Source organism: Xenopus tropicalis, chromosome 9, assembly GCF_000004195.4.
Source record: "Xenopus tropicalis strain Nigerian chromosome 9, UCB_Xtro_10.0, whole genome shotgun sequence".
NCBI classification, from domain to species: Eukaryota; Metazoa; Chordata; class Amphibia; order Anura; family Pipidae; genus Xenopus; species Xenopus tropicalis.
Genome location: NC_030685.2, coordinates 22,223,461 through 22,248,728, shown reverse-complemented (window position 1 = coordinate 22,248,728; position 25,268 = coordinate 22,223,461). Strand labels below are relative to the sequence as shown.

General features: G+C 44.4%; 1 protein-coding gene across 5 annotated transcripts in view; it reads left to right on the top strand.

Annotated features, from left to right (window-relative positions):
- Nucleotides 1-25,268, top strand: part of ankfn1l (ankyrin repeat and fibronectin type III domain containing 1 like) — a 202,525-nt gene that overhangs the window by 88,638 nt on the left and 88,619 nt on the right. For 3 of the 5 annotated variants that reach the window (XM_031893332.1, XM_031893333.1, XM_018097586.2), the window contains exon 5: nt 8,539-8,579. In XM_031893332.1, the coding sequence (XP_031749192.1) occupies nt 8,539-8,579 (41 nt within the window). Of the gene's footprint in view, nt 1-3,756; nt 4,032-8,538; nt 8,580-25,268 lie in introns of those variants that run through there. The other 2 variants (XM_031893335.1, XM_031893334.1) reach the window with 1 other exon arrangement.

The following is a 25,268-nucleotide window of genomic DNA, read 5'->3' as shown; positions in this document are numbered from 1 at the left end:
GGAGAAGGAAAGGCTAATAAAGAGTTAATCTCAAGTTGCAGGCATACAGTACCTTCAGTTCTCTCAATAGTGCCCTTAAGTCTCCCCATATTTCTCCCGTTCAGATGATCATAGGAAAAAAAATGCTGAGCTGTGTAAAGAAAGTTCCCATAATGCCTCGCTCCTGCACAGAGACCAAGACCAGTGTACATGCTTAGTTAGTAAGACTATGAGGAAGCTTCCTGCTGATTGGCTCAGATCCACATTCCTAATGGGGGGGGGGAGTGAGTTCTTAGCTTTCCTGAGGGAGGGGAGAGCAGGAGAGGGGAGAGAGCAGAGAGCTGTGTGTCTCTGGCACATGAATTACAGACAAAAGAAATCTTTTGACAGAGAAGTCAGTGCAGCATTTCTGAGTGCTTATGCCTGTATTTACATAGACCTTTCAGATAAAGCTTACTTAGTTTTTACCTTTCCTTCTTCTTTAAAAGTTAATAGTAAGACTGCAGCATCCCCTTTATCACTTCTCCTTCTCCTCCTCTAACCCACTCAGCCCCCTCCCTTAGGAATTTACTTTGGCTGTTGGCTACTCAGTCCTTGTGAATGTAGGAATTTATTCACCATGTATGCAAAGAAGAAAGACCAAGAAGCACATGAGACTTACTAGTGATGTCTAAGTAATTCCAACACCTGTACAGGTATAGCATCCGTTATCCAGAATGCTCGGGACCAAGGGTATTCCGGATAAAGGGTCTTTCCGTAATTTGGATCTTCATACCTTAAGTCTACTAAAAAATCAATGAAACATTAATTAAACCCAATAGGATTGTTTTGCATCCAATAAGGATTATTTATATCATAGTTGGGATCAATTACAAGGTTTTATTACTACAGAGAAAAAGGAAATCAGTTTTAAAATTCTGAATTATTTTATTAAAATGGAGTCTATGGGAGACGGGTTTTCCGTAATTTGGAGCTTTCTGGATTATGGGTTTCTGGATAAGGGATCCCATACCTGTACTGGCTTTGTAGCCTGAGTAAACATAGCCCCTGTTGTTGTCCAAATCTGAATTATCTCATAAAGCATTCTGGGAGGTACACCTCCCTTCTATATTTAGGATAAATGACGCAGTGGCCAATGTTGCTGTCGCTAGACAAGTTACCTGCAGTGACACAAATGGGATATTGTGTCACTTTTTGATTTACATTTTGAACCCTGGGTGAACAGTCGGCTCTATATAATTAAATGATAACAATTAAATAAAAGCTCAAGGTTCTAGAAAAAAAATACCTAGGAATGGTTCAGTTCAAGATAGTGCTGAACTTTGTTGATTCCCTGCCACCTTTCTCTTGGTTTCCCTCATTTATTGGGATTGTTGCCTTTTGCTTCGGTCACTGATCTTGGATTGTCTTTTGTTTTCTGTGTTGTCACACTGTTGTCACGACAACAAGATCGGGGCCCTTTGTACACCGAGATTCTTGGAAAGAAATGTGGACTCTAGTAAAAATTCCTAAGACCCCCTACTTACAGTGTCGTCCTGTATATCTCACTGTACCGTGACATGTATAGGTGGAGGCTTTTCTCCAGTCAGAGAATAAAATAATTTGCCCTTTCAATAATAGCGTGAGGTTCATATTTAGATTATATAGATTATTGATCTGGGGTAGCAAAGCAATCATTTTAATTGCACCAGAGGGATCCACAAATGTTATTAGCAGCATCAGCTTTGGGAATTTACATGGAAACAAGCATATTGCACAGGAATTTATCGCTGATTAGTGGCGTAAATGCTGTACGGCAGACCCCACAACCTCAGGGGGGCCTGGGGAAGAGGGGGGACTGAACGTCACGGGGTCTGCTGTATGGCACTCCCTCCTCATATCTTACTGCTGCTCTTCTCCACCCCTTTCCACCATCCCCAAATACATGAGCGAGAGGAGGGAAGGGGGAGTTTGTGAACCGGGACCCCCTAATTCTTTTTTGCACCACTGGGACCCCCTAATTCTTTTTTACAGGGAGGCTTGGCTCTACTTAGTTACACCACTGGTTCTGAGGCAACCTGATCTTTGACACAGGGGAGATAACAGCATGATAACTTGGAAACTGCTTAATTGTAATAGATGTTAGGGATATAGGAGAGCCATTGTACCATATGGAACATACCACCCCATTAAGAGGACTTTTAGGCTGATGCCAGACATGGTGTTTTTACGCTGCGTATTTTCTCAGCCTAAAAACGCCGCACAAGCCACACAGCCCCTGACTATGGCGTTTTTCAGCCTAGTACTGGTGACGTAGCAAATCCCGTTTCCATGGTGCTAATAGTGCGAAATAGTAAAAAACGCAGCGTATTTCCGCTAGGTCTGCCAGCTGCCTTTGGGTATACATAGGAATAGGTTGCTGTGGAAATACAGGCGTATTTCGGCAAACGCTTGAAAAATCCATGCTAAGGCGTTTTCTAGCGTATTTACGCTTTGTGTGGTTTGCTTCGAGTCTTTTCAAGTTATTTCTATGGATGATGATATTGTGCGTTTTTCAGCCGCCGAGAGAATTAGAAAATACGCAGCGTAAAAACGCCACGTGTGGCATCAGCCTTAAAGGGGGAAGGGCATGGGAAAAGAAGTGGGCACCTTAAATAGCAAAATTCCTACACGTGCCTCTGCCTATAGCAAGTGGTGGGGCTGCCAGGTCAGGGATTCTCTCTGGAACACAGAAGCCATAATAACCAAATGATCCACATCCAAGCACCCATATCTGCAGAAGGCTGCATTTTCCTATTCAAATGAATAGGAAAGAGCATATGAGTATTTCACAGTTGTGGTTTGACAAAATGTTGTGTGTGATATGTGCCCTATACAAGATATTACTATGGACTATGGGTCCCCCTTTTGTGTATGAAATTCTACAGAGTAAAAATCCCCACACACGGGCCGATTATTGGCCCATGTATGGGCAGAACCGAGCGGCCTGGCTGAAATTGGCCAGATCTCGATCGGCCAGGTTAGAAAATCCAGTCGGATCGGGGACCGCATGGGCTCGTTGATACGGTCCCCGAACCGACTGCCCCATGGCCGCAAATGTAATGGGCCAAACAATCGGATTATTTTTTTTTAAGCTACTTGCTACCCGATATCGCCCACCCGTAGGTGAGGATATCGGGTGATGATCCGCTCCGCTCGATCTTATAGTGTATGGGGACCTTAACTTTATTACTGATTTTATATTGCAATTAGCCAGATAATACATTTCCTAAAACAATGCTAAGCAGTCTGTAATATAATAAAGCACTGTATTTCTTTACCTAGGGCATGTAGTTATGGTTGGGTCTTTTTTAGCTGTGATTATTGTTTTGTTGGTGTCCATTCTTTTGCTAGGGTTATAAAGTAACAGGTCCACAGCATGTTAGGTACCGAGGCAGACACCTTTGAACCCTCTTCATTGCCCAAGGGCGCTGTATTGTTGTCTGTTTGAGAGAAGATTAGCAAGCAAATTAGTAGTGATGTTAATGCTTTCATATGCGGTTGTGGCTAACAGAGAAAGAACAGTGTTGGGGTAACCCTTTCCCAGCCAAGGCCAAGGAAGCTTTGCCTGCACGGCCAGTTCTGGATCAGGAAGAGCTGCAAGCTGTAAGTTGTGTTTGGAAGAATAATGGGGGGGATAGGGGGGGTGGAAGGAAGTAGTGAAAGTAAACTTCTCATTGCATTGATTAGCATACAGCCTTGTCCCTTTCTTCTGCTGTTGTAGAGTTTGCCTTTACCCCATTGCCAAGCAACCACATTGTAAAAGTCCAACAGGCAGCGTAAGGGAAAGCATGCACCCAGCTCTCTCTGACTCTCACTGGCTGCTCTATAGAAGCTACTTACAGGACCACACATTTCTATGGGCTGCCCTCCTTGACAAGGAAGGAAGGGCTAAGCCAGGGTGGAAAATCCCGGTGACAAATGGCCCACGGAAGGCTTTGGCCAGATTTTGGGCACTGAACAGACGAAGGAAGGAGGGAAGTGTAAAAAGACAAGGAGTTTCCCAGTGCAAAACCCCTGATGCTGCATTGAAGGTTTGCACCGCAATCCCCTTTTTCTTTTCAAATGCCCTCCCCTCCCATTTGTTTTCTGCCTCTCCCCTGCTTAACTACAACCCATCATCTCTTTTCTTGCATACTTTATGGATTAGAATCTAGCAATACCCTGTATCTGCTACATACAAACTGTATCATTCAGATCACTGTGATCCTTGGTCTGCACAGCTGGGTGGTCTTGTTGTCTATTACAGCAATAGGTAATGTCCTGTGATTAACACTCTGCACCAGTGCCTACTCAGCCCAAGACAGCTGCTTTATACTGTAACTTATGAAACATACAGCTGCCCCTGGGAAGGGACTGCGGCTGTGGGATAGCAGGTATAGTAGGGAGAGATGGTGCCTATAGTAGCAGTGGGGGGGATAATAGCCTCTGGGAAGGGACTGTGGCTGTGGGATAGCAGGTATAGTAGGGAGAGATGGTGCCTATAGTAGCAGTGGGGATAATAGCCTCTGGGAAGGGACTGTGGCTGTGGGATAGCAGGTATAGTAGGGAGAGATGGTGCCTATAGTAGCAGTGGGGGGGATAATAGCCTCTGGGAGGGGACTGTGGCTGTGGGATAGCAGGTATAGTAGGGAGAGATGGTGCCTATAGTAGCAGTGGGGGGATAATAGCCTCTGGGAAGGGACTGTGGCTGTGGGATAGCAGGTATAGTAGGGAGAGATGGTGCCTATAGTAGCAGTGGGGGGATAATAGCCTCTGGGAAGGGACTGTGGCTGTGGGATAGCAGGTATAGTTGGGAGAGATGGTGCCTATAGTAGCAGTGGGGGGATAATAGCCTCTGGGAAGGGACTGTGGCTGTGGGATAGCAGGTATAGTAGGGAGAGATGGTGCCTATAGTAGCAGTGGGGGGATAATAGCCTCTGGGAAGGGACTGTGGCTGTGGGATAGCAGGTATAGTAGGGAGAGATGGTGCCTATAGTAGCAGTGGGGGGGATAATAGCCTCTGGGAGGGGACTGTGGCTGTGGGATAGCAGGTATAGTTGGGAGAGATGGTGCCTATAGTAGCAGTGGGATAATAGCCTCTGGGAAGGGACTGGGGCTGTGGGATAGCAGGTATAGTAGGGAGAGATGGTGCCTATAGTAGCAGTGGGGGGATAATAGCCTCTGGGAAGGGACTGTGGCTGTGGGATAGCAGGTATAGTAGAGAGAGATGGTGCCTATAGTAGCAGTGGGATAATAGCCTCTGGGAAGGGACTGGGGCTGTGGGATAGCAGGTATAGTAGGGAGAGATGGTGCCTATAGTAGCAGTGGGATAATAGCCTCTGGGAATGGAATGTGGCTGTGGGATAGCAGGTATAGTAGGGAGAGATGGTGCCTATAGTAGCAGTGGGATAATAGCCTCTGGGAAGGGACTGCGGCTGTGGGATAGCAGGTATAGTAGGGAGAGATGGTGCCTATAGTAGCAGTGGGGATAATAGCCTCTGGGAAGGGACTGTGGCTGTGGGATAGCAGGTATAATAGGGAGAGATGGTGCCTATAGTAGCAGTGGGGGGATAAGAGCCTCTGGGAAAGGACTGGGGCTGTGGGATAGCAGGTATAGTAGGGAGAGATGGTGCCTATAGTAGCAGTGGGGGGATAATAGCCTCTGGGAAGGGACTGGGGCTGTGGGATAGCAGGTATAGTAGGGAGAGATGGTGCCTATAGTAGCAGTGGGGGGATAATAGCCTCTGGGAAGGGACTGGGGCTGTGGGATAGCAGGTATAGTAGGGAGAGATGGTGCCTATAGTAGCAGTGGGGGGATAATAGCCTCTGGGAAGGGGGTGTGGCTGTGGGATAGCAGGTATAGTAGGGAGAGATGGTACCTATAATAGCAGGGGGGGGGGGGTAATAGCCTCTGGAAAGGGACTGGGGCTGTGGGATAGCAGGTATAGTAGGGAGAGATGGCGCCTATAGTAGTGGGACATAATAGCCTCTGGGAAGGGACTGTGGCTGTGGAATAGTAGGTATAGTATAGATTGTGCCTATAGTAGCAGTGATTTTAGTTTCTTGGAATGGACTAAAATGAGACCAGGGTCTTAAATGTCCATGTAGGTTACTGATGGTGCCTCCTCCTTATTTTGTTTAAGGGTATAGGTGTTTACAATATTAATGATATTAAGTCTCAGCTTACTGTCATTGTGCACTACAAACCTCATAGTTTAACAGCTGGCAATGGGCACCATATGCCAGATTTGTGTGCAATGTGCATGGATGTTTCATGGGTGCCCCCTGTGCATTCTATTGCATGTTCCATTTGCACACAATTCAGCTGACCCCAAATAATTTATGTGCAGCATGGAGTGCTAATAAACCTCTGTACCTAATGTAAATTTAAATCCCAGTATTAAATATAGGGCTTCCCGTATTTACTACCATAGGCACTATGGCTTGGAGAGGTAAGTATAACAGGATTAAATGTGTTATTTAGCATTAATATTTATCTTTATCTATGGAAACATTGTGCCTGTTTTCTTCTTGCACCAAAAGGCATTGCGGAAAATTAAACCTAAATATGAGTCAGGCTTCCTCAGTGTAGACCCCAATGATGAATTTTTAGAAATGACTTTACCTTATGTAGCAAGTAAAGCAGTCTGTGCTGGGCCTTGGAGCCACATGCCATAGATGGCTGAAAGAAGTGTGACTTATGACATCCCTGCTGTGAGGCATTCCTTGTCTGACAATGAAATAATCCAAGTCAGACCCGGACAGGAAGCTATTAAAGCAGGAAGGGTGTACGACGATGAGCCATCCTGAGCTTTCTGCTATCCAATACCTCATGTAACTAATTTACTGCCCCTGGCTCTTAAGGGGAACAGGTCAATAATAATGAATTACTCACTAATTCCCAATTAGTTCTCCTTTGTCTGTCTATGACTAGTAATCTGCTGGAGTTCCTGTATCTCTGCAGGTGTACAATACGGCCCAGAGGCTTGAAATACCTCTAGGGTTACATACCTTCCTCAGGAGTCTCCTGCTGACACGTGTCTTTGTTGACTGACAAAGTGCCAGGGGTTGGCCAGACTGACCTCTGACATACGAGGCAGGAGTCAAATCTCTGTGTCTAGTTCATGTGGAGAAATAATTATATTTAAATTGCTGAATACCACCCATTTAGGCTGCGTTCCTGTGAAAAGCCTAAATGTTTTCTTTATATGGTATTTGTAGCAGCTTGGGGCCTGGGGTGGGGTGCATTTTTCTTTTTGATTTAATGCCTTAGGCCTTAGTAGTGAGATTTCTTCCTTCTGCCTGGGTTTGAGAAGAAGGACAGGGGCAGCCAGGCCTAGACTGGGACTCAAACTAGCCCCTGGTGTTTCAAGTACACAGAGGTCCAAACAACCCACTAAATAGTGACTGTCTATGGCACCTTACAGTAGCCCCTCTGGCATTTTCCAGCATGCACAGATTGTCAGTCAAGGCCTGGGAGCAGCCATGGAACAGTGGCCCAAGGGTCTCTATTCACCTCAAGGCTCTTTAACTAAATCAGTGCGCCTTCAGCTGATGTTATCCTACAACTTTTTACATCTCAGACAAAGCATTGTGGGGGTTCAGGGCCTTGTAGTACAGCATATCCAAAGATTCAGTGGTTGCCCATGCATGCCCTAAGATTCCTTCTACAAAAACTTAGTGTATGGTCTATTCTGTCTGTTGGAAGGACAATTAAGGCTGCTTGGCCACATAAGCAGATTTTCAGTGATTGACTCGTATAGGCAACTGCAGTCAATTCAGGCCCTCTGCATACTTCTGCCCCTGTTCTAAAGGGGTTATTTTATTATTACATTCACTCCAATGCTGAGTGTCCTTAAGATCAGCCTAAGACCCTACTGACACCAAGGCCAGTAAACCTTTGGCACCAATATTTTATACAACCCTCCCTTATCCACGGGAATATCAGCTTTTTAGCCTATTAAATTGAAACAAATGAATTTTTTTCTGGCTCTATTATGAATTAATTTGAAGCCACCCTGCTCAATCTGCTCCTGTCTCCCTACAATATGTAAAAACATCTGTTTTGCTGCTGCAGCAATCTGCCACCAATCTTGCTAATCACTAACTCGGCCTCCTGCTTCACAGAAGTTGTACTGTATGATATGATACATATATATACTGTATATACGCTATATGGCCTAATGTATCTGGAAGCTCCATCTAAACTCACATATCCTATGTTGGAACTCACTGCTGTACTCTCTTTCTCTTTAAGTGTGGAGTTTTTATGGGTATTCTGTATTTTCCTTGTCTGTATTGGTGATCAGAGGCAAACAAACCTTCTATCACTATGTGCAATGCCAAGCACCGAGACTGGAAAATGGTCACCACTATTGGGAAGCTGCATTATGGGAATAAACCATGGTGGATAGATTAGGGTAGATATGGGTTTGATGCACTTTTTCTGCTGACTGTATATATAATTAACTTTTTTTATCGCCTTTACTTTCTATTTATTTATAGGAAAGCAAACAGATGTAATGTATTGTTTCTAACAAATCATTTGTTTCCTTACAGAGTCTGGGCTCAGCAGACCGCAAAGAATTCCAGACACCAAGGTAAGAGACCCTTTCTATCTAGGATGTGTATTGTATTATGGCTTTGCTGCTTGCCATGGTGGCGCTGAGTAAATAAAAATGTGTGTTCCCCGCTCCTCTGAGCACTGAGCTGGCCTGGGGGGATTTCTGGATCTTTAGTTCTCCAGGCAGTAGAGCTGTACCTGTTCCTATCTACGAGATGCTGAGCAGGACAATATCATTCATGCTTAATGTTAGTGAAGATGAACCTGTGTGCCCAACAGGACAGGAACAAGGGGAAGGCAGTAAAGGCACCTTTCCAGAGCAGCGCTGTCCAACTTATTACATGTAGTGAGACAATTAATTCTCATACAGAATGTTTCAAGACTATATAATTTTAAAATGATGCCATACTAAGAAGTATATGGAGCCCTAGAGCATAAAAATCCCATTGAGGTCCACATCCAGCCTGCGGGACAGCCCAGTTCTGGAATATGATCATTTTGGGCAGAGGGGGTGGCTTAATTGCAGAAAACATGCTTATTGTGTTTTGTTCTCAACAGGGCTGGAACTAGGGGTAGGCAAAAGGGGCACCTGTCTAGGGCGCAACAGTGGGGAAGGTGCTAGTCAGGTACCTCTTTTGCCTACCCCGTAGTGTGAATCTCTTACATGTCATCATGCAGGTGCCCACCTCTGGTTCTCAAATGTAATTAACTATCAGTAACAAAGCCACACTGACATAGGTGACTATTACTACATCTATGGGCTTGGATATGGCCCCCTGGTGTCCCACATGTGCCTGAACCTGGGCAACCCTTAATAATAATACTCACCTCCTCACCATTCCTATCTGGTCTGCATCAGCCATAAACTCTACCACAAATGGAGAAATTATGTGCCAGGACCAAGGTGTGTGAGTGTGTGTGAAGGGGGTTGTCCAGGTTAATACCTAGCCTTGAAATCTGCTGGATTCTGGTCCCCCAGCAATAACTAGCTTTGCTCCCATTATGAGTATGATGGCAAGATGTACCTTTACAATGGTTGCTTAGTTTCAGTGTAGTTCAAGAGAGCCTTCTTTTCTAATGCATAATTCTACGGCCAGCAAATCCAATATGGCATTGTGGTATCGGGGAAACACAGATATGCATGATTTCCATTAATTTCTCCCTAACCATGCTAGGACACTGTGACATGTTCTTTTGCATCACTTTTGTGCCTGTACTGATATAATAAATCTCAGTTTTGTATAATATGAGTTTCCAACAGCCATGTAAGGATAACAGGTGTATATAGCTGCTCTATGAAGATGCTCCATTTGTACACGCCATCATATCCATGAGGCTAATGAATGCTTCCCAATGAGTGCTATGCTGGAAAAACACTGGGGGTTTTATACAACTGCAGAGCAATTTGTGCGCACAGAGTTCTGATGACTAGGGGGGGTGTAATTCCCAAACTGGAGTCATTTTACACCAGAGTAGTAACATACGGAGACCAATCAGATGTTCACGCTCATTTGTCTTTCTACAGTTGACCGATAAAGGCTAATTGGTGATTGGTTACTAATTACCAATGCAGACTAAAATGATGCAGTGATTGCTTTGAATAAACTACATCTGGTTTAAACATGTTCTCTAGCAGAAGTTAAGAATGGGGATAGCTGCCCCCTGACTGCTTGTACCGACTTGGCTTGGCTCTGGGACACAAATGTGGAATTTGTTTTAGATGTGACCCCTTATTGATATAAGCATGGAACTCAGTTAACAGGAATTAAATTAAGGAATTAATTTTACTTCTATTATTTACTTATATGGCAAAGTACAGGTATGGGTCCAGTTATCCAGAATGTTAGGGGTGTTAGGGACCTGGGGCTTTCTGGATAAGGGGCCTTTTGGTAATTTGGATCTCCATACCCTAAAAACTATTTAACCATTAAATAAACCCAATAGGATTGTTTGCCTCCAAGGTATGGAATCCATTATCTGGAAACCCATTATGCAGAAAGTTCCAAATTATGGGAAGGCAATCTCCCATAGACTCCATTATAAGAAAATAATGCTAATAAATAAAAATGATTTGGTTTTTCTCTGTAATAATACAACAGTACCTTGTACTTGATCCCAACTAAGATATAATTAATCATTATTGGAAGCAAAGCAATCCTATTGGGTTTATTTAATGATTAAATAATTTTTCAGTAGACTTAAGATATGGAACTACAGAAAGACCCCTTATCCAGAAAGCCCCAGGTCTCAAGCATTTTGGATAACAGGTTCTATACCTGTACTGCTAAATGGCAGGTTCTATACCTGTACTGCATTAAGGCCTGGATCATATTCCAGCATGGGGGACGGGGACAGCTGCAAGGGGGGGTTTGGAGGTTAGCAGGGCCAGAACTAGGGGTAGGCAGGACAGGCTGGTGCCTAGGGTTCGGTGGGGGGTGCTAGGCTAGGCTCTGGCACACGGGGAGATTAGTCGCCCGCGACAAAACTCCCTGTTCCCTGTAGCCACAAGGGAATATATGTAAATCTTGCTCTAGCGAAGTAACTAAACATATGTAGGCCCCAAAGCAAAATTCCATTAGGGAACCCTATCTTTATAAAAATATATATTGGCTCAAAGGCTTTTGCAATATCGGTCGTCTTGTCGATCCACAATACACGCACCAAATATCAGTGTGTATATGGTCATCTTAAGAATTGAGGAGAATGGCCATTTATTGTTCTAGACAAACTTGAAAGCCCAGCTTAAAGGTCAGTTATGGTGAGATTTGAGATGAATATTTATGTGCTGACCTAGATATTCTTGTAACTGAATGACTGATACATTGGTAATTTCCTATATCTTTACTTGTTTCATAAGCTAAGGGGAGCCCTGGCCTTAGGTTGGACCTTCAAGGGGGCCCCTGACCATAGGTTGGACCTTTAAGGGTGGCCCTGGCCAAAGGTTGAACCTTCAAGTGGAGTTTGAACTAAAAAAGTGTGACAGCCACTTCCCTAGATTCCTGTTTCTATAGGCTGCCCACTGAGGAGGTCTCTTTCTTTCAAAGTGTCCATCAGTGTCCTATTCCCCTACCTCCTTGTTTCCTCTCGCATTCCTTTCCAACCGCCTCCGATCTCGGCTGAGTAATTCTTGCTTGCTAGGCTGAGCCCTGTATCCTAGCAGCAGCGAAAGCAATTTAAGGTTCCGTGCCATCAATAGAAACAGAAGAAGAAGGGGAGGGTGAAGAGGGCCTGTGTATATTTGGATATTCATCATTACGCTTATAATACATGGAATAATATTTATGTTTCAGCGGCATGCACAGTCAAAAAGACAAAAGACCTGGCTTCCTACGAGTGTTCTGGAAAGTGTAATTTCATCAAATTGTATTGGAATTTCAAATGAATCGAACATTTGCAATTTGATTTATTTTCACAAGTTGCCTCGTGTCGGCACAGGCGACTGAAAGCACAGTCCTTGTAGTCTTTACTATAAATGTCATAGCCTTCCTTGATGCCAGCTAAGATGGCATTCTTGTCCTATATACATGCTCATTATCAACTGTGCCTGCTTCCTGATGTTTTTTAAGCACCTGACAGCTCCATTTCAGTGGAGGTTAAAGGTGAATGAAAACCTGTATATCACTGCTGTCCCCTACAGAGGGGTCAAAGGGGTATAAAGTGATTTTCATCTGGTCCTGGCTTCAACTGTACATTCTCCTTGCCACCAGAAAGCCAAGTAGAGGAAGTCAAGTGACTAGATATGGTGGCCACCAACCCTGCAATGCCACTCTGCCTTTTATTTTGAGGTATGGGGGTTAAAAACCATATTGTGGTGCCAAGGTGGCAAATTCAGGAGGGGGGGTGAGAGAGACAGGCCTCTGCAGGGGGGCCAAAGTGATATAACGGCGTAAAGTTCCTAAAAGTTTGTGCAAGTTGACATGTCTCTCAGTGGCAGATGGATAGAGACCCTTAGACTATGGGCCCACTATCCAAAAAGTCTTTCCTTCTCTACACTTCTTTATTTTGTTAGTCCCTTTTCCATATGTGTTATTATCTATCCTTCCTTCTATTTCTTTTCTTTGCTCTCATATAGAAATGATAAAAGACCACTGGATAAGCAGGAGGGCCCACTGACACCTGGACCAACCGGGAGTTTTCCTGGTACCCTGCTGGGCCAGTCTGACACTGGATCCTGCTTGTACCACTGACAGTGCCAGCTGCAACTTCAAAGGGCGGAGGTGCATAGTGGGTACAAATATGGAGCTTTCTCTTTTTTGCACTTTGCACCTTTCTGCCCTTTAATAAATGAGCCTTTATGTGTTTTTTATATGTATATTGGGGTTCCACATCAAATAGTGCTTCATCAGGATCCTCTACACCCTTATATTCCTTGGCGCCTGTCTAGCTTGCTGCCTTTACAGTTACATTCATATAAAATTCATTATAAGCCCTGAAGTTTAGCATCTACCAATTCAAAGTGAAGCAAATTATGAACTGTTTCAGCACAGAATTACAAAGCAGATATCAGGCCTCACTGCAGTAAATGTCTGTGCGAGCTATTGATCTACTGAACTGAGGTCTCTGTGAGAACTCTTCTAGTGTCAGGCAAACAAGTCCACTTGATGCTTTTGGATTATTCATCAAAATCCCAGTAAAATTGTCCATTCTTCCCAACCCACCGTGGGACCTACAGGATAAAAGTTGCCATTAACCCATTGACAAGTAACCCAAGCGGACAAGCTACTGTGTTCGAGCTGCAACCCTGGTAACAGTTGTGTTTAATAGGAAGCGCCTCTTTGCCGTATCCATGGCACATTCCTACAGATAATTTCCTGCTCACTGAGCACATTGTAGGCTAAAGAAAGAGTGCAGTTTGTAACAAATCCTCTCCATGGGGCACAGGTGATAGGATTACCAGGAAGGAGCGGCAGAGAGTCTCCAGCTTGCTCACCCCGCAAGTCATTACTGTACTTTCCAGGAAGTGGAAGGACCTGAAGCATAATGCTCACTTGAGCACTGCAGTTTGTGAACTCCATGGTTGCCACAATGAAGAATGAAAAGAGGAACAGTTTATAGCTCATTGCAGAACATCCATGTCAATAGAAAACAGGGGATTTAAATTTAGCGACATGGTGGATCATGGAGACCCCAGTGCATGCGCCCCAATGGACCAGGTTAAGACAGGACAGTCCCAAATTGTGAACTTTAAATGGTGAAGGGATTACTGGAGAGTGTGTGGGGCTTTGGTGAAGCATGGGAATGACTGTTTGTAACTGGGCATGGCCAAATATGATCAGAGATGTGGCCAAAATGTGTTTTTTTTTCAGAGAGGTATGGAGATGTCTAAATAACATATGTTGTATATGTAAAGTAGTGCCCATTCCTGATGCGTGCATATGTTTAGGGCACTATTTATTGAACATGTGGGGAGGTTGGTTGGGCCTCTATTTACTTGAAATGCCAGGACCTATTTTAAATCTCAGTTCCGAACCTATAGGGGCCCCAAACTGTTTTACAGATGTATATAGAAATCACGTTACCTCTACTCCCTAGGGTCCCCCCAACAGCCACCTTGTGGCCCATAGAGTTAGACAAATGCCATAGTTCTATGGGTCACGGACTCTCACTTCTGATTTGGTTTACAACCTTAGGCAGTATACGTGAGCACCCCAGATTTTAAAGATGGTTTATGAGTAAAGTGATGATTGCAAGACATGTTGCAAATGCACGGACTGGGCAAATTAAGTAGAACCTCAATGCAGTTTGAACACAGTAATAAAGAGAAGCTGATCCATTTTTTTCCCTTTCAAAGAGAAGCTGAAACCGACTGGCTCCTAGACGCATACTTTACAAAATAATAGATCTGCAACATTTTTTATAATGAATTTTCTAAGCTAATTTTCCCTATGCTGGGACTTCCTCTTTAACCCCTTCAGCGGCACTGATTATTGATACAGCCAGACGGTGGCATAGAAACACACAAATGGAAAGTTATGACATACATAATCCTAAAAACACAGGGTCAGATAACAGCGATTAAGAGGAGACTGGCATCCAAAGGCAGGAGTGTGAGGCGGAACCGGAGTGTTTATATATTCTGCACACAATGCCCTTCAGTGCCAGCACCTTCTTTTCCTTGATCTGCGGTCTGACCACAGGAATGAAGGCTTCATTCTACTTTAGTGACTCCTACAGACCTCCCGCCCTCCCTCTGGCTTCCCTCTTCTCACTGTTGGTGCTTTGCGAAATTCACCCCAACAATCACTAGGCTTGGTAGAAGTTGCACTGCTGCTCCCTTTTAACCCATTTATTACCTCACTTTGCCTTATTATTACAGTGTCAGGGTAATTATGAGATTTTCACATGGTTCTGCTGCATCCATCCCACCTTCTGTTGCGAATTCTGCGCCTGTTGATGCTTTGGAACCCTGGTGCTATCATAACGGTTACCATTAATTTCGATTTCATGTCCCCCGTGGAAAATTGACCTGGAAAAGCATCCCACCTCCAAATGCTATCCCCGGCTGTCCCCGTCGCAAAACAAAGCTGCTTCCTGGTCTATGGTTGCTATTTCAGGACAGGAGGAAAGAAGAAGTGATCTTCTGTCACTCGACCCCCTTCCCACCTCCAACATCCACCAAAATTCCTGCACCAGCTTTTCTGTTACACAGAAAGTAATATTTATGAGAATGATTTTGGAACTTTTCTAGGGAAGTATATCAAGATTAAACTATGTGGCTGTGATGTTGGCTCTACAGGAACGAGGAAGTGGGCAAAAAGGGGGTATTGAATCAAAAGAATTTTCACTGTGCCCCTTTATATCCCCAGATTTAAAAATCTGGTAGCCATAAGCTATGTCCACCTTGAAGGCACCAGAGTTCCCATAGTGGCCGGAGTCAATAGACGCAACCTAAATAATTACGCACAGGTGTTATTTTGACACAAAGTGGTGGATATAATACAATCCCAACTTTAAAAATTTTCATTACTATTACATTCAACTTGCAAGTGTTTTGATGCATCAGACATAATGGTGTCAGGTGCGTTATCCCCTTGCAGGCACAATTTCATCGAGATTATGGGGGAAGAAACTCTGCATTGTAGGTAAAAATCATGGCGACTTGCGTCCAAAAACTGACCTTTCCCGGGTCCATAGAGATGAACGGAGATACTGAGCAATGTGGTTGTCTGCTCCTTATGACGCTAACAGTCAGAATCGCTGCACAAACTGAAAACCTTTGATGATAATAAACTTCCAGAAGCTCCTGAGGCTCCAACCAAGCGTCAATATTTTCCGCAGCGCTGTACAATAAGTGGGTTTCATACATTGGACATACAGAGTAACATATAAAGCAATCAATAACCGATAAAAGAGGTGAAGAGGGCCCTGCCCAAAAGAGCTTACAATCTACAATATGACAACGCACATATAGCTCATCCTACACTGACTGATATATAGCAGATTACACATTTGCAAAGCCTCACAAAAGTGCGCAATAGTAACTCCCACACAGAACAGACTGACACACAATAATTTGTACACAGTTCAATGACTCTCACAGGCACACACAGATCAGCATGCTTTTGTAGAAATATATACATTTTATATTTTAAAGGGGACAATAGCCTTCCCAGATTACATCTTACAGAAGCAAGATGGTCCTGCAGTGGGAACCATTGCTTGCTCCCTCTTTGTCAGCAATTTTTACTTACCAATATAACACTGTAATTAGCTGTTCAGGGTTAGAAAACTATTTCCATTGGAGAATCCTCTTATATGGGTAGCTTGTACTGACGGTTTGGAAGAAATGAGGGCAGTGTTGCTTTAAGAATCCATCCCTATGGTTGCTGTACTACAGCTCTAATCATGAATTTGCCAGTGCCAATATGGTGGAGAATGCTGGGAGATGTAGTCCAGAAACAGTTGGGTGTATGGGCACTCTTATGGAAGGTTAAAGTTTCCTCTGAGTATTAAGTATACATTTATAAAAGAAGCAGAATGTGCAAATCATCATGATTTGCAGCATTCTTCCCAGATTCCCTGCATAATTGCAGGTATAACTTTTACCCCATTTACCAAATGAACATCCACTTTTTTAAAATTTAATTTGTGTACATATAGCTTTGTTTCTGGCATGCCAATGGGCATTGGTCAATAATGGCGTAAGGGTGTTATTCACACCACTTGTTGAATGTTTATGCACAACACAAGTGGGTGTCATTTATAAAGACTGGATAATTTTGCACCTGAGCAGTATCCCATGGCAACCAATCAGGTATTTGCTTTCATTGCTCAACCTAAAGCTGGGCTAATGAATGATATATAATATGATGATATGTAACATAGAATAGGCTGCCACCTGGAAGTTATTTCACTGGCCTAGCCAGGGCCAGAATCAGTGGTGTAACTACAGAGGAGGAAGACCATAGGGAAGCCCGGAGGTACAGGGGGTCATTTCCATTTATGTGCAATGCGGCCCAGGATTTTTTATTGCTGTTTTCTATCGTCTTGGCTGGTATCACAAATGTACAAATAGGGGCATATTTATTTTAGTGTGTAAGCCAACATCTCCGGTGATATTCCCCTTGGCAACCAATCAGCAATTAGATTTGAACAGTCACCTACAAGCTGGAAAACCAAAGCAAAGATCTGATGGGCTGCTATGGGCAACATCACTGGTGATGTCAGCTTACTCATTGTAATAAATATGCCCTGTAATGTATTATCATGCTTCCTTTTACATCACTACCTCCCCACATGCCTTTATGTACTTTGTAAATTTGTAATAACCAGTTCATCAGCCCCCTGCCCATCTCCGATCAGCCCGAATCTCCCCCTCGCAGCTGACATGGGTACCAGCCCTACCAACAAAATATCTTCCTGATTCCTTGTGACTGCGCCTTTGCTTCACAACTCCTTTGAATGTCACATTATTGCCCATTTGTGTCACTGCCCCTCCCCCTAGTGGCCCAATCACCACCCCTGCCATTGTAATACCTGTGAACAGGTAAATGGCTAGTGTCGCACTGGGGCATCAGAGGCCCCTATGGCCCTCCTCCCAACATCCGCACCCCCTTCCCCCTCCTGCGCTGCATCGAGTAGCTTTTGCATTCTTTCTTCTCCTTAACTTTGATAGGGCGGCCTGGGCAGGAGAGTGGGCCAGGGTCGGGGAAGCTCATGAGGGCCGGGTCCCACCAGCCCAGTCCAACCCTGGAAATGGCATATAGTAATGGGAGGCCAGGGGGAGGGTTTCTAAAACCAGGTAATTCCTGGGAAACCTGGGGTGTTAACAACTATGCCTGTGCTCAGTTTGTGTTTACGTTCATAAATGAGCCCTGCTCTGTGACACCGCGGTTGAGGTAGAAAAATGACACATGTCCATTTGTTTTTCTAAGTCATTTGTACTCGTGTAAAACCACATTACAGCAATAATAATCATGTTATAGTGCGGCCCGATTATATTTCTATTGTAAATAGTTTATAACACTTTGACAGTGCTGTGTCAGATTTCAGCTTTCTCAAACACACATCATCTCTCAGTTAAATGGGCCGTAACGTACCCACCATAACGCCGCGTTCAGACATCATTTCAGATACATTCTGTGCATCAGATGCTTGGGGTAAACATCTGAACATAAACCGCTTGTTCTCGACTTGATTGAATGTCCATGTTATCCTGGGTTTGGGGGCCAAAACATCTCACTAATCCTATTGATACGCCGAGCTGCACGAACATTCATTTGCATGTCATTACCCAGAATCCATAGCTGTCGTGGAAAGCGACTGCATGTTGTGGAATTATGTGGTAAGGCATCTACTTGCTCATAAGTGCTCTCTATCGTTAATGCACAAGAGAATAGAGACCTCTATTCATACGTGCAGCCAAGAAAGAGGGCACTGGTCTGGCTCCCATTTACAGCCACCCAGTATAGAACAGACATTATCCCATTTTGAAGGATGCAGGAGGTAGGCCTGACCCCCAGGGCTGGATTCCTAGCCTGAGCTGATGGAAAAATAATATGTTAATTACTTGGGTAGCTACTTAGAAAAAAAAAAAAGTCCTTGGTGTTGACTGGTGATAAATGTCACAGTTTGGACAGTTTGGCATGGAAGAAAATCATCTGAGTTGCTCCTGTGACAGAATTTAGATCCTTTTAATAGGATTTTAGTTAGCTATATTATTAATATATTCTAATACTGTATAAACTGAAAGTAGACAGCAATATCAATGCTTCTTTACTGGCTGCTTACTAGGCTTAAAGCCTGCAGTGTGTTATCCATGACAAAACCCCACCTGTCCCATTGGGGCCCTTTACATATAGGATATGTTAGGCCCCCTGTGGCATACAAATAACGGGACACACAATATTAGATACTTAGTAATACTGTAGGGCTTCAATAATAAAGGCCCAGTCAGTGGTGGGGCCCAGGTCTAATTCCTCTGTAGGGGGACCCACGGGCAGGGTCAGACTGGGCTGGTGGGACACCAGGAAACCCCCCCATTGGCCCTGATGACCCAGTCAGCCAGGAACTGTGTTTCTTGGCGATCCCACCCTGATTGCAGAGTGGTTTGCATTGGGTGGGGGGGCCTATGGCGCACTTGAAATTTGTGAGCCATCCACAAATGTTTGCATGTTTGTTTCACAAAAAAATTCCTGTGTGACCAGGGTCCGACTGGGCCGCCAGGGCACTGGGAATAAACCCGGTGGCCCAGACCTGATCCCCCACAGGGTGCTCCACTGATCCTCCGCTTTCCTTCCCCCCACGCTCAGCACCCCCCAGTCCCCAGACCCTGTGTGTGACCTATGAATTCAGGCTAACTTTGACACAACTTAGACACATATTGCCATGTTTGTTACCCACAGTGCAACTATGCACAATACAATGCACAATACAATGCACAGCACAATGCAACTATGTGGAAGCTCAAGAAGCATGTTTGGATGCAATACCTTTAATCAATGTTGGCAGTAACCCTGGTGTTTATTTTATTGTGACCACAGTTGTGGCTGTTGTTATAAATGACCACTCTTTTGGGCTTCTGTACTCACACAAGGTGAAACCCGCCTTTGGCAGCAAAGATCTGTACCTCTGTAGATGCCCCCTGTAGATGGATAGAGCATACTGAGCATGTGCAGTCTCACTGACACTTAAAGGTTAACTTAATAAGATCCAAGATGGCGAGCTGCTGTAGATGAATTTAAAGGCAATATATAAAACACAGCATTTCCAGCCCTATTAATTTTAAGGCTTTAGTCATATAACGGTGACAGTAGCATGCATATGTACTTCTGTGTGCAGTTTGCATCTGTCGGTGCAACAACAGCATTCAGATTCTTTCATTGCCTTATTAAAAGAGATGTCAGATTGGGAAGGGGGGAAATGGAGCACAATAAATAGCTGGCTGTGTTAATAAGCTGAGTAATTGGCTGCTACTGAGGCATAAAAGCTAGATTTGATAACTGCATGCGCTCAGGTAATTGTATTTTTTATAGCAGTGCTTCACAAGCTGGCAGTGCGCTGAGGTTTGGGGTGGGGAGTGCTTATATCAGGTTCTGTAGCAAATTTGTTCAGTAGAAGTAATGCTACTAATAATTAGGGTTCTGTGAGAAGCTGTGACACAGATTTGGGCTTAACTCCTAAATGTTCTTCCCTCACATTAGCCGGGGACATTAGCTGCTCTGTGACATTAGCTGGAGGCAGGAGGAGCGCACTATTCCCACAATGCCACTCTCTCCTCAGAGTGAAGCCTAGGCCGTGAGCCTGGCTGTTTGCTGGATGGGTTTCCATAGTAACAGTATAATTCTTGCTCTTTCTCCTAATTGCGCTGACTGTGGTGTCATTAAAAAACTTCCTGCCCAGCTAGCCATATATTACCTGTCAACTACATGTTCTCTTCATTAAAACATGTGAAAACATTGCTGGAGGCACTGGATAATAATGGGGATCAGATAGCTACCTGTTTTTTCATTTGCACTCAGAGTTTCCACTATAGAACTTCTCCAAACTTGTGTTCCTTAAATACACATTGTACTAAGAACTCAAAGTGGATGTAAAAAGATGCTTGAATTGGTTGACTAAGACCCTCCGGGACCCCTAGAAACTGAGAAACATGAAGCATTTTTTGGTATTTTGGACTCATCCTTGGTTTGGCCTTGGCCATGCCAATAACTGAGCATGAAACTTTAGCTCTTGGACAACATTAGTCCATGTAGACCACTGGCCGATTGGCCGCATACTGCCTAGAATAGGCGAGACTCTGTATGGTATCAGACCATTCAGTCCAAATATGGCTGCCTTAACACCAAAGGAAGAAGAAATGCAGTCACGTAACTATAACTGGCAGTGCTCGGTGCAGGATGTGCAGCTTGGCCCCCCGCCCACCCTTCAACTGCAATTTGCACACCCGATATGCACATGCACAAAGCTATGGTGGCTACAGGCATGCTTGGCCAAAAGATCCCCCATCAGTCCAGGGGCCCCTGCATTAAATGTTGTGGTGTCCTGAAAGTCACTATATAGCCCTTCTAAAAAGAGTGGTTGAGTATGATCAGAAAGCTGGGTCTGAAGAACTCAGGATATAAGGGGTAATTTACAAGAAGGAACGTAGTTCACAAAGTGCAAAAACACAATCAGCCATTTTTTATATAGGCATATATATTTTTAGCCATATTTATATAGGCAGGTGCCTAGGGCAGCAGTTTTATGGGGCAGTACCTATATGGCAAACTACATTTTTTAAAGGAGAATAAAAAAGGCAGTTTGCTGCTGTATACTTGGCTAAATCAGGCGGAAGAGCTGGGTAGTGGGGATAGTGGGTAGTTTCTTCGGTGATTGGAGCATGCTCAGTACAGAAGGCCGGTCTGTGTATGCGCCAACTGCAGCATGAGAGCGTGGGGCTGAGACCTGGTGCATAGCGCAGCCCCAGGCATTTATATAGGCCTGCTTGTGCCTCTTGCCCCCCCCCCCCATAGTCTCTCAGAGCACCTGTTGGTAGGGGGTAGAAAAACCAACCTATAGCAAATGAAACTTTACTCCTCTTACACATGGGTGTTTGTACCTGTGCTCCCAGGGGGTCATGCCCACAGAGAAGACTTTGGTGCTGCATTTCGTGCGGTGGGACACAATATAAATCCACCCCTGCATAGGTACGTTCCTGTGTAAGAGCACATAGAACATTCACATGGGACAATCCATTTTGTTGGATAGACCAAAAAAATTTGGAAAGCTACTGTTTCCTGGGCAAGTTGCTTTGCATTCAGATTTAATGTAACCAAGCATTTTGCGTCGCACACAGTGGCTACAACACGCTATGGATTGAATGAGTCCTTTTCATATACCGGAGACAAAAATACAGTGGTTCTGGTACATAACAACGAGACTGTCAGTAACAAAGAATAAAGGCATTCCCTATGCTCTACGGCCCATCTGTTTCATTTTTGTTTGCTCTACAGAAATTCCCTGTACATTCTCAGGGCACTTAGAAAGGTCCTGAATAAAACAGCTTTCAATAGTCCCTTTAAACACATTGCACAGAGCCTCACATTGGCACAATTGTGTGAGTGCACTGAATGCAGTGATTACTCTAGGGATGTCCAACTGGCGGCTGCTGGTAAACAACAACTCTATGACTGTTGGAGAATCTTGGGAAGGGGTGGAGGATTCTGGGAGTTGTAGTTTTTTGATTGGGAATGTACAATTTGTTATTAAAATCAGGCATAAGGTCTCCATCATTAGACAAAAAAAATACGCTATGTATATGATGATACTCAACTTTTTTGTTGTGTCTTTTACAGACTAAGGGGGGGGGGGGGGGCAGTGGGAGAGCATTAGGATTGGGTTTAGAACCCTTATGTTGATGAAAATTATAGAAAGATCCCCTATCCAGAAAACCCCAGGTCACAAGCATCCTCTAAAATATATCCTATACATTTTCTACTTTACTAACAATTAATCACTGGTTTAATGGCACAAATACAGACATTTTGGGGCTATTGTATCTCTTATAATAGGGATAAATTCTACCTCTTGACAAATATGGTTATCACCTTGGAGTGATAATGTGCATTTTTTTTAAATGGATACAAAAGCTGTTGTGTGCAATATTTTAATAGATGCAAGTTAAGTGCTGGCTAAGGATTGTGGGAGTTGTAGTTCACAGCAGATGACCCTCCCACCCTGCATAGCTGAGAGGGTCTTATGCCTACAAACCTCCTGTTGTCGATAGTGTTTTAGTCAGAAATGCTGCTTTGTGTGCCAAAATCCAGAGTGGGCACTGAGGCAGCGGTGACTGCAAAAGGCTCCTTTATTTCCTACTAACAATTAAGCTGAAAAGATTCCTTTCATGACACTTGCCGCTTAGCCCGGCTCCTAATCCTTTGGGCTGAGTGACAAGCAGAGAACTTGTTTTTAATTACCACAAATACTTGCACTTTATACACGTAGAAGTACTGTATCAGGTTTTGTAAATACTTGAGCATTTTTTTCAGAAAAACTTTTGTTTTTTAACCTTTTGAGTGGCGGTTCTGGGTTGGCGGGGCCGATGGCCCAGTCTGACCCTGCTACTATTGCACTTGTGACCCCCTGGGGTTGTAAAGGACCCCTCGTGTGTTGTCAGTAAACACACAGCGCCACAAGATTCAAGGGTAACCTGAAAGTGTAAATGCCATAGTGCCAGCAATTAGCCATAAATGAATGCAGTGACTGAAGGTGATAGGGCTAGATAGGGCCGGCAAAGAGGTGTCGGAATAGCTACTGCTGCCTCCCATTTATTTCAAAGGGGAACACATGACAGTGCTGCTCCTGGAGCTTTCCATCCTGAACACAAACATTTTCATACTGAAAATTGCCAGTAGGCGTGGCCGTTTCAGGCTATTGCTTGGTGACAAGAAAGCGCTGCACCCATTGTGCCTTGAGTTTGCAGCAGCTGGGAGTCAGCAGGTTCCACAAGCTGTATATGTCGGCTTCTGTCTCAATTTAAAGGGCTAGTTCCTTTTTAAACTTTTCCTAGGAAAACTGTAGTTTCCCACGCTTAATTCAGCTATTTATTATCAAATAAATCAGATACTTGGTGCCAATGTTATTATATATTGTAGTATTATATATTATATTGTATATGTAGTCTTTCTTCCCTATTAATAACATTGGCATCAAGTATCAAGGACAGTGATTTTACCAGTAAATTTATCTTGGCGCTCATTGCCTGAGCAATTGTTCTTGTGTGGCATTCGCCGTCATTCAAGAGAGACAATAATATGGCTGCTGGCACAGGTACACAGGGCAATATGGCTGCTGGCACAGGTACATGGGGCAATAATATGGCTGCTGGCACAGGTACATGGGGCAATAATATGGCTGCTGGCACATGTACACGGGGCAATATGGATGTTGGCACAGGTACATGGGGCAATAATATGGCTGCTCGCACAGGTACATGGGGCAATAATATGGCTGCTGGCACAGGTACATGGGGCAATAATATGGCTGCTGGCACAAGTATATGGCTCAATAATATGGCTGCTGGCACAGGTACATGGGGCAATAATATGGCTGCTGGCACAGGTACATGGGGCAATAATATGGCTGCTGGCACAGGTATATGGGGCAATAATATGGCTGCTGGCACAGGTACATGGGGCAATAATATGGCTGCTGGCACAGGTATATGGCTCAATAATATGGCTGCTGGCACAGGTACATGGGGCAATAATATGGCTGCTGGCACATGTACACGGGGCAATAATATGGCTGTTGGCACAGGTACATGGGGCAATAATATGGCTGCTCGCACAGGTACATGGGGCAATAATATGGCTGCTGGCACAGGTACATGGGGCAATAATATGGCTGCTGGCACAGGTATATGGCTCAATAATATGGCTGCTGGCACAGGTACATGGGGCAATAATATGGCTGCTGGCACAGGTACATGGGGCAATAATATGGCTGCTGGCACAGGTATATGGGGCAATAATATGGCTGCTGGCACAGGTACATGGGGCAATAATATGGCTGTTGGAACAGGTACACGGGGCAATATGGCTGCTGGCACAGGTACATGGGGCAATAATATGGCTGCTGGCACAGGTACATGGGGCAATAATATGGCTGCTGGAACAGGTACACGGGGCAATATGGCTGCTGGCACAGGTACACGGGGCAATAATATGGCTGCTGGCACAGGTACATGGGGCAATTATATGGCTGCTGGCACTCCAGCTCTGATAAAATGAAATAAGAGCAAAGACAACTGAATTTTAGTGTGTTCAATAAATGTTTATCCTGTTCGGCCCGCGACCTAAAGTGTGTTTTGAATTTTGGCCCCCTGTGCAATTGAGTTTGACACCCTTGCCATAGACAGTCACTATCTATTGGGCTGGTGGGGGGCAGTTTGGGCCTCTGTGTAGCTGAACTGCCAGGGCCTATTGTGAATCCCGGCCCAGGCCTGATGTAAATGAGCCCATGGTTAATGCGGTGCCACCTGTCAGCTGCATCACTGTGCTTGCCCACCAATTAATGCACCATGTCACCTTGTCATTCATCATTTCTGCTCTTTACATTGGCTCAAAACCTCAAATAGACATTTATGAGGTATATTTTTGTTGCCTTGGAGAGCTGGGACTTGTGGAGATACAATATCAGCCCCATAGTCCTTAGCGCCTCCGCCGCTTATTCCTGGCCTCCCTGCAGTACGTTTCCATATGTCAGCGCTCCGGCTGTTTACCGTCTCTGATGCAGGTATACAAGG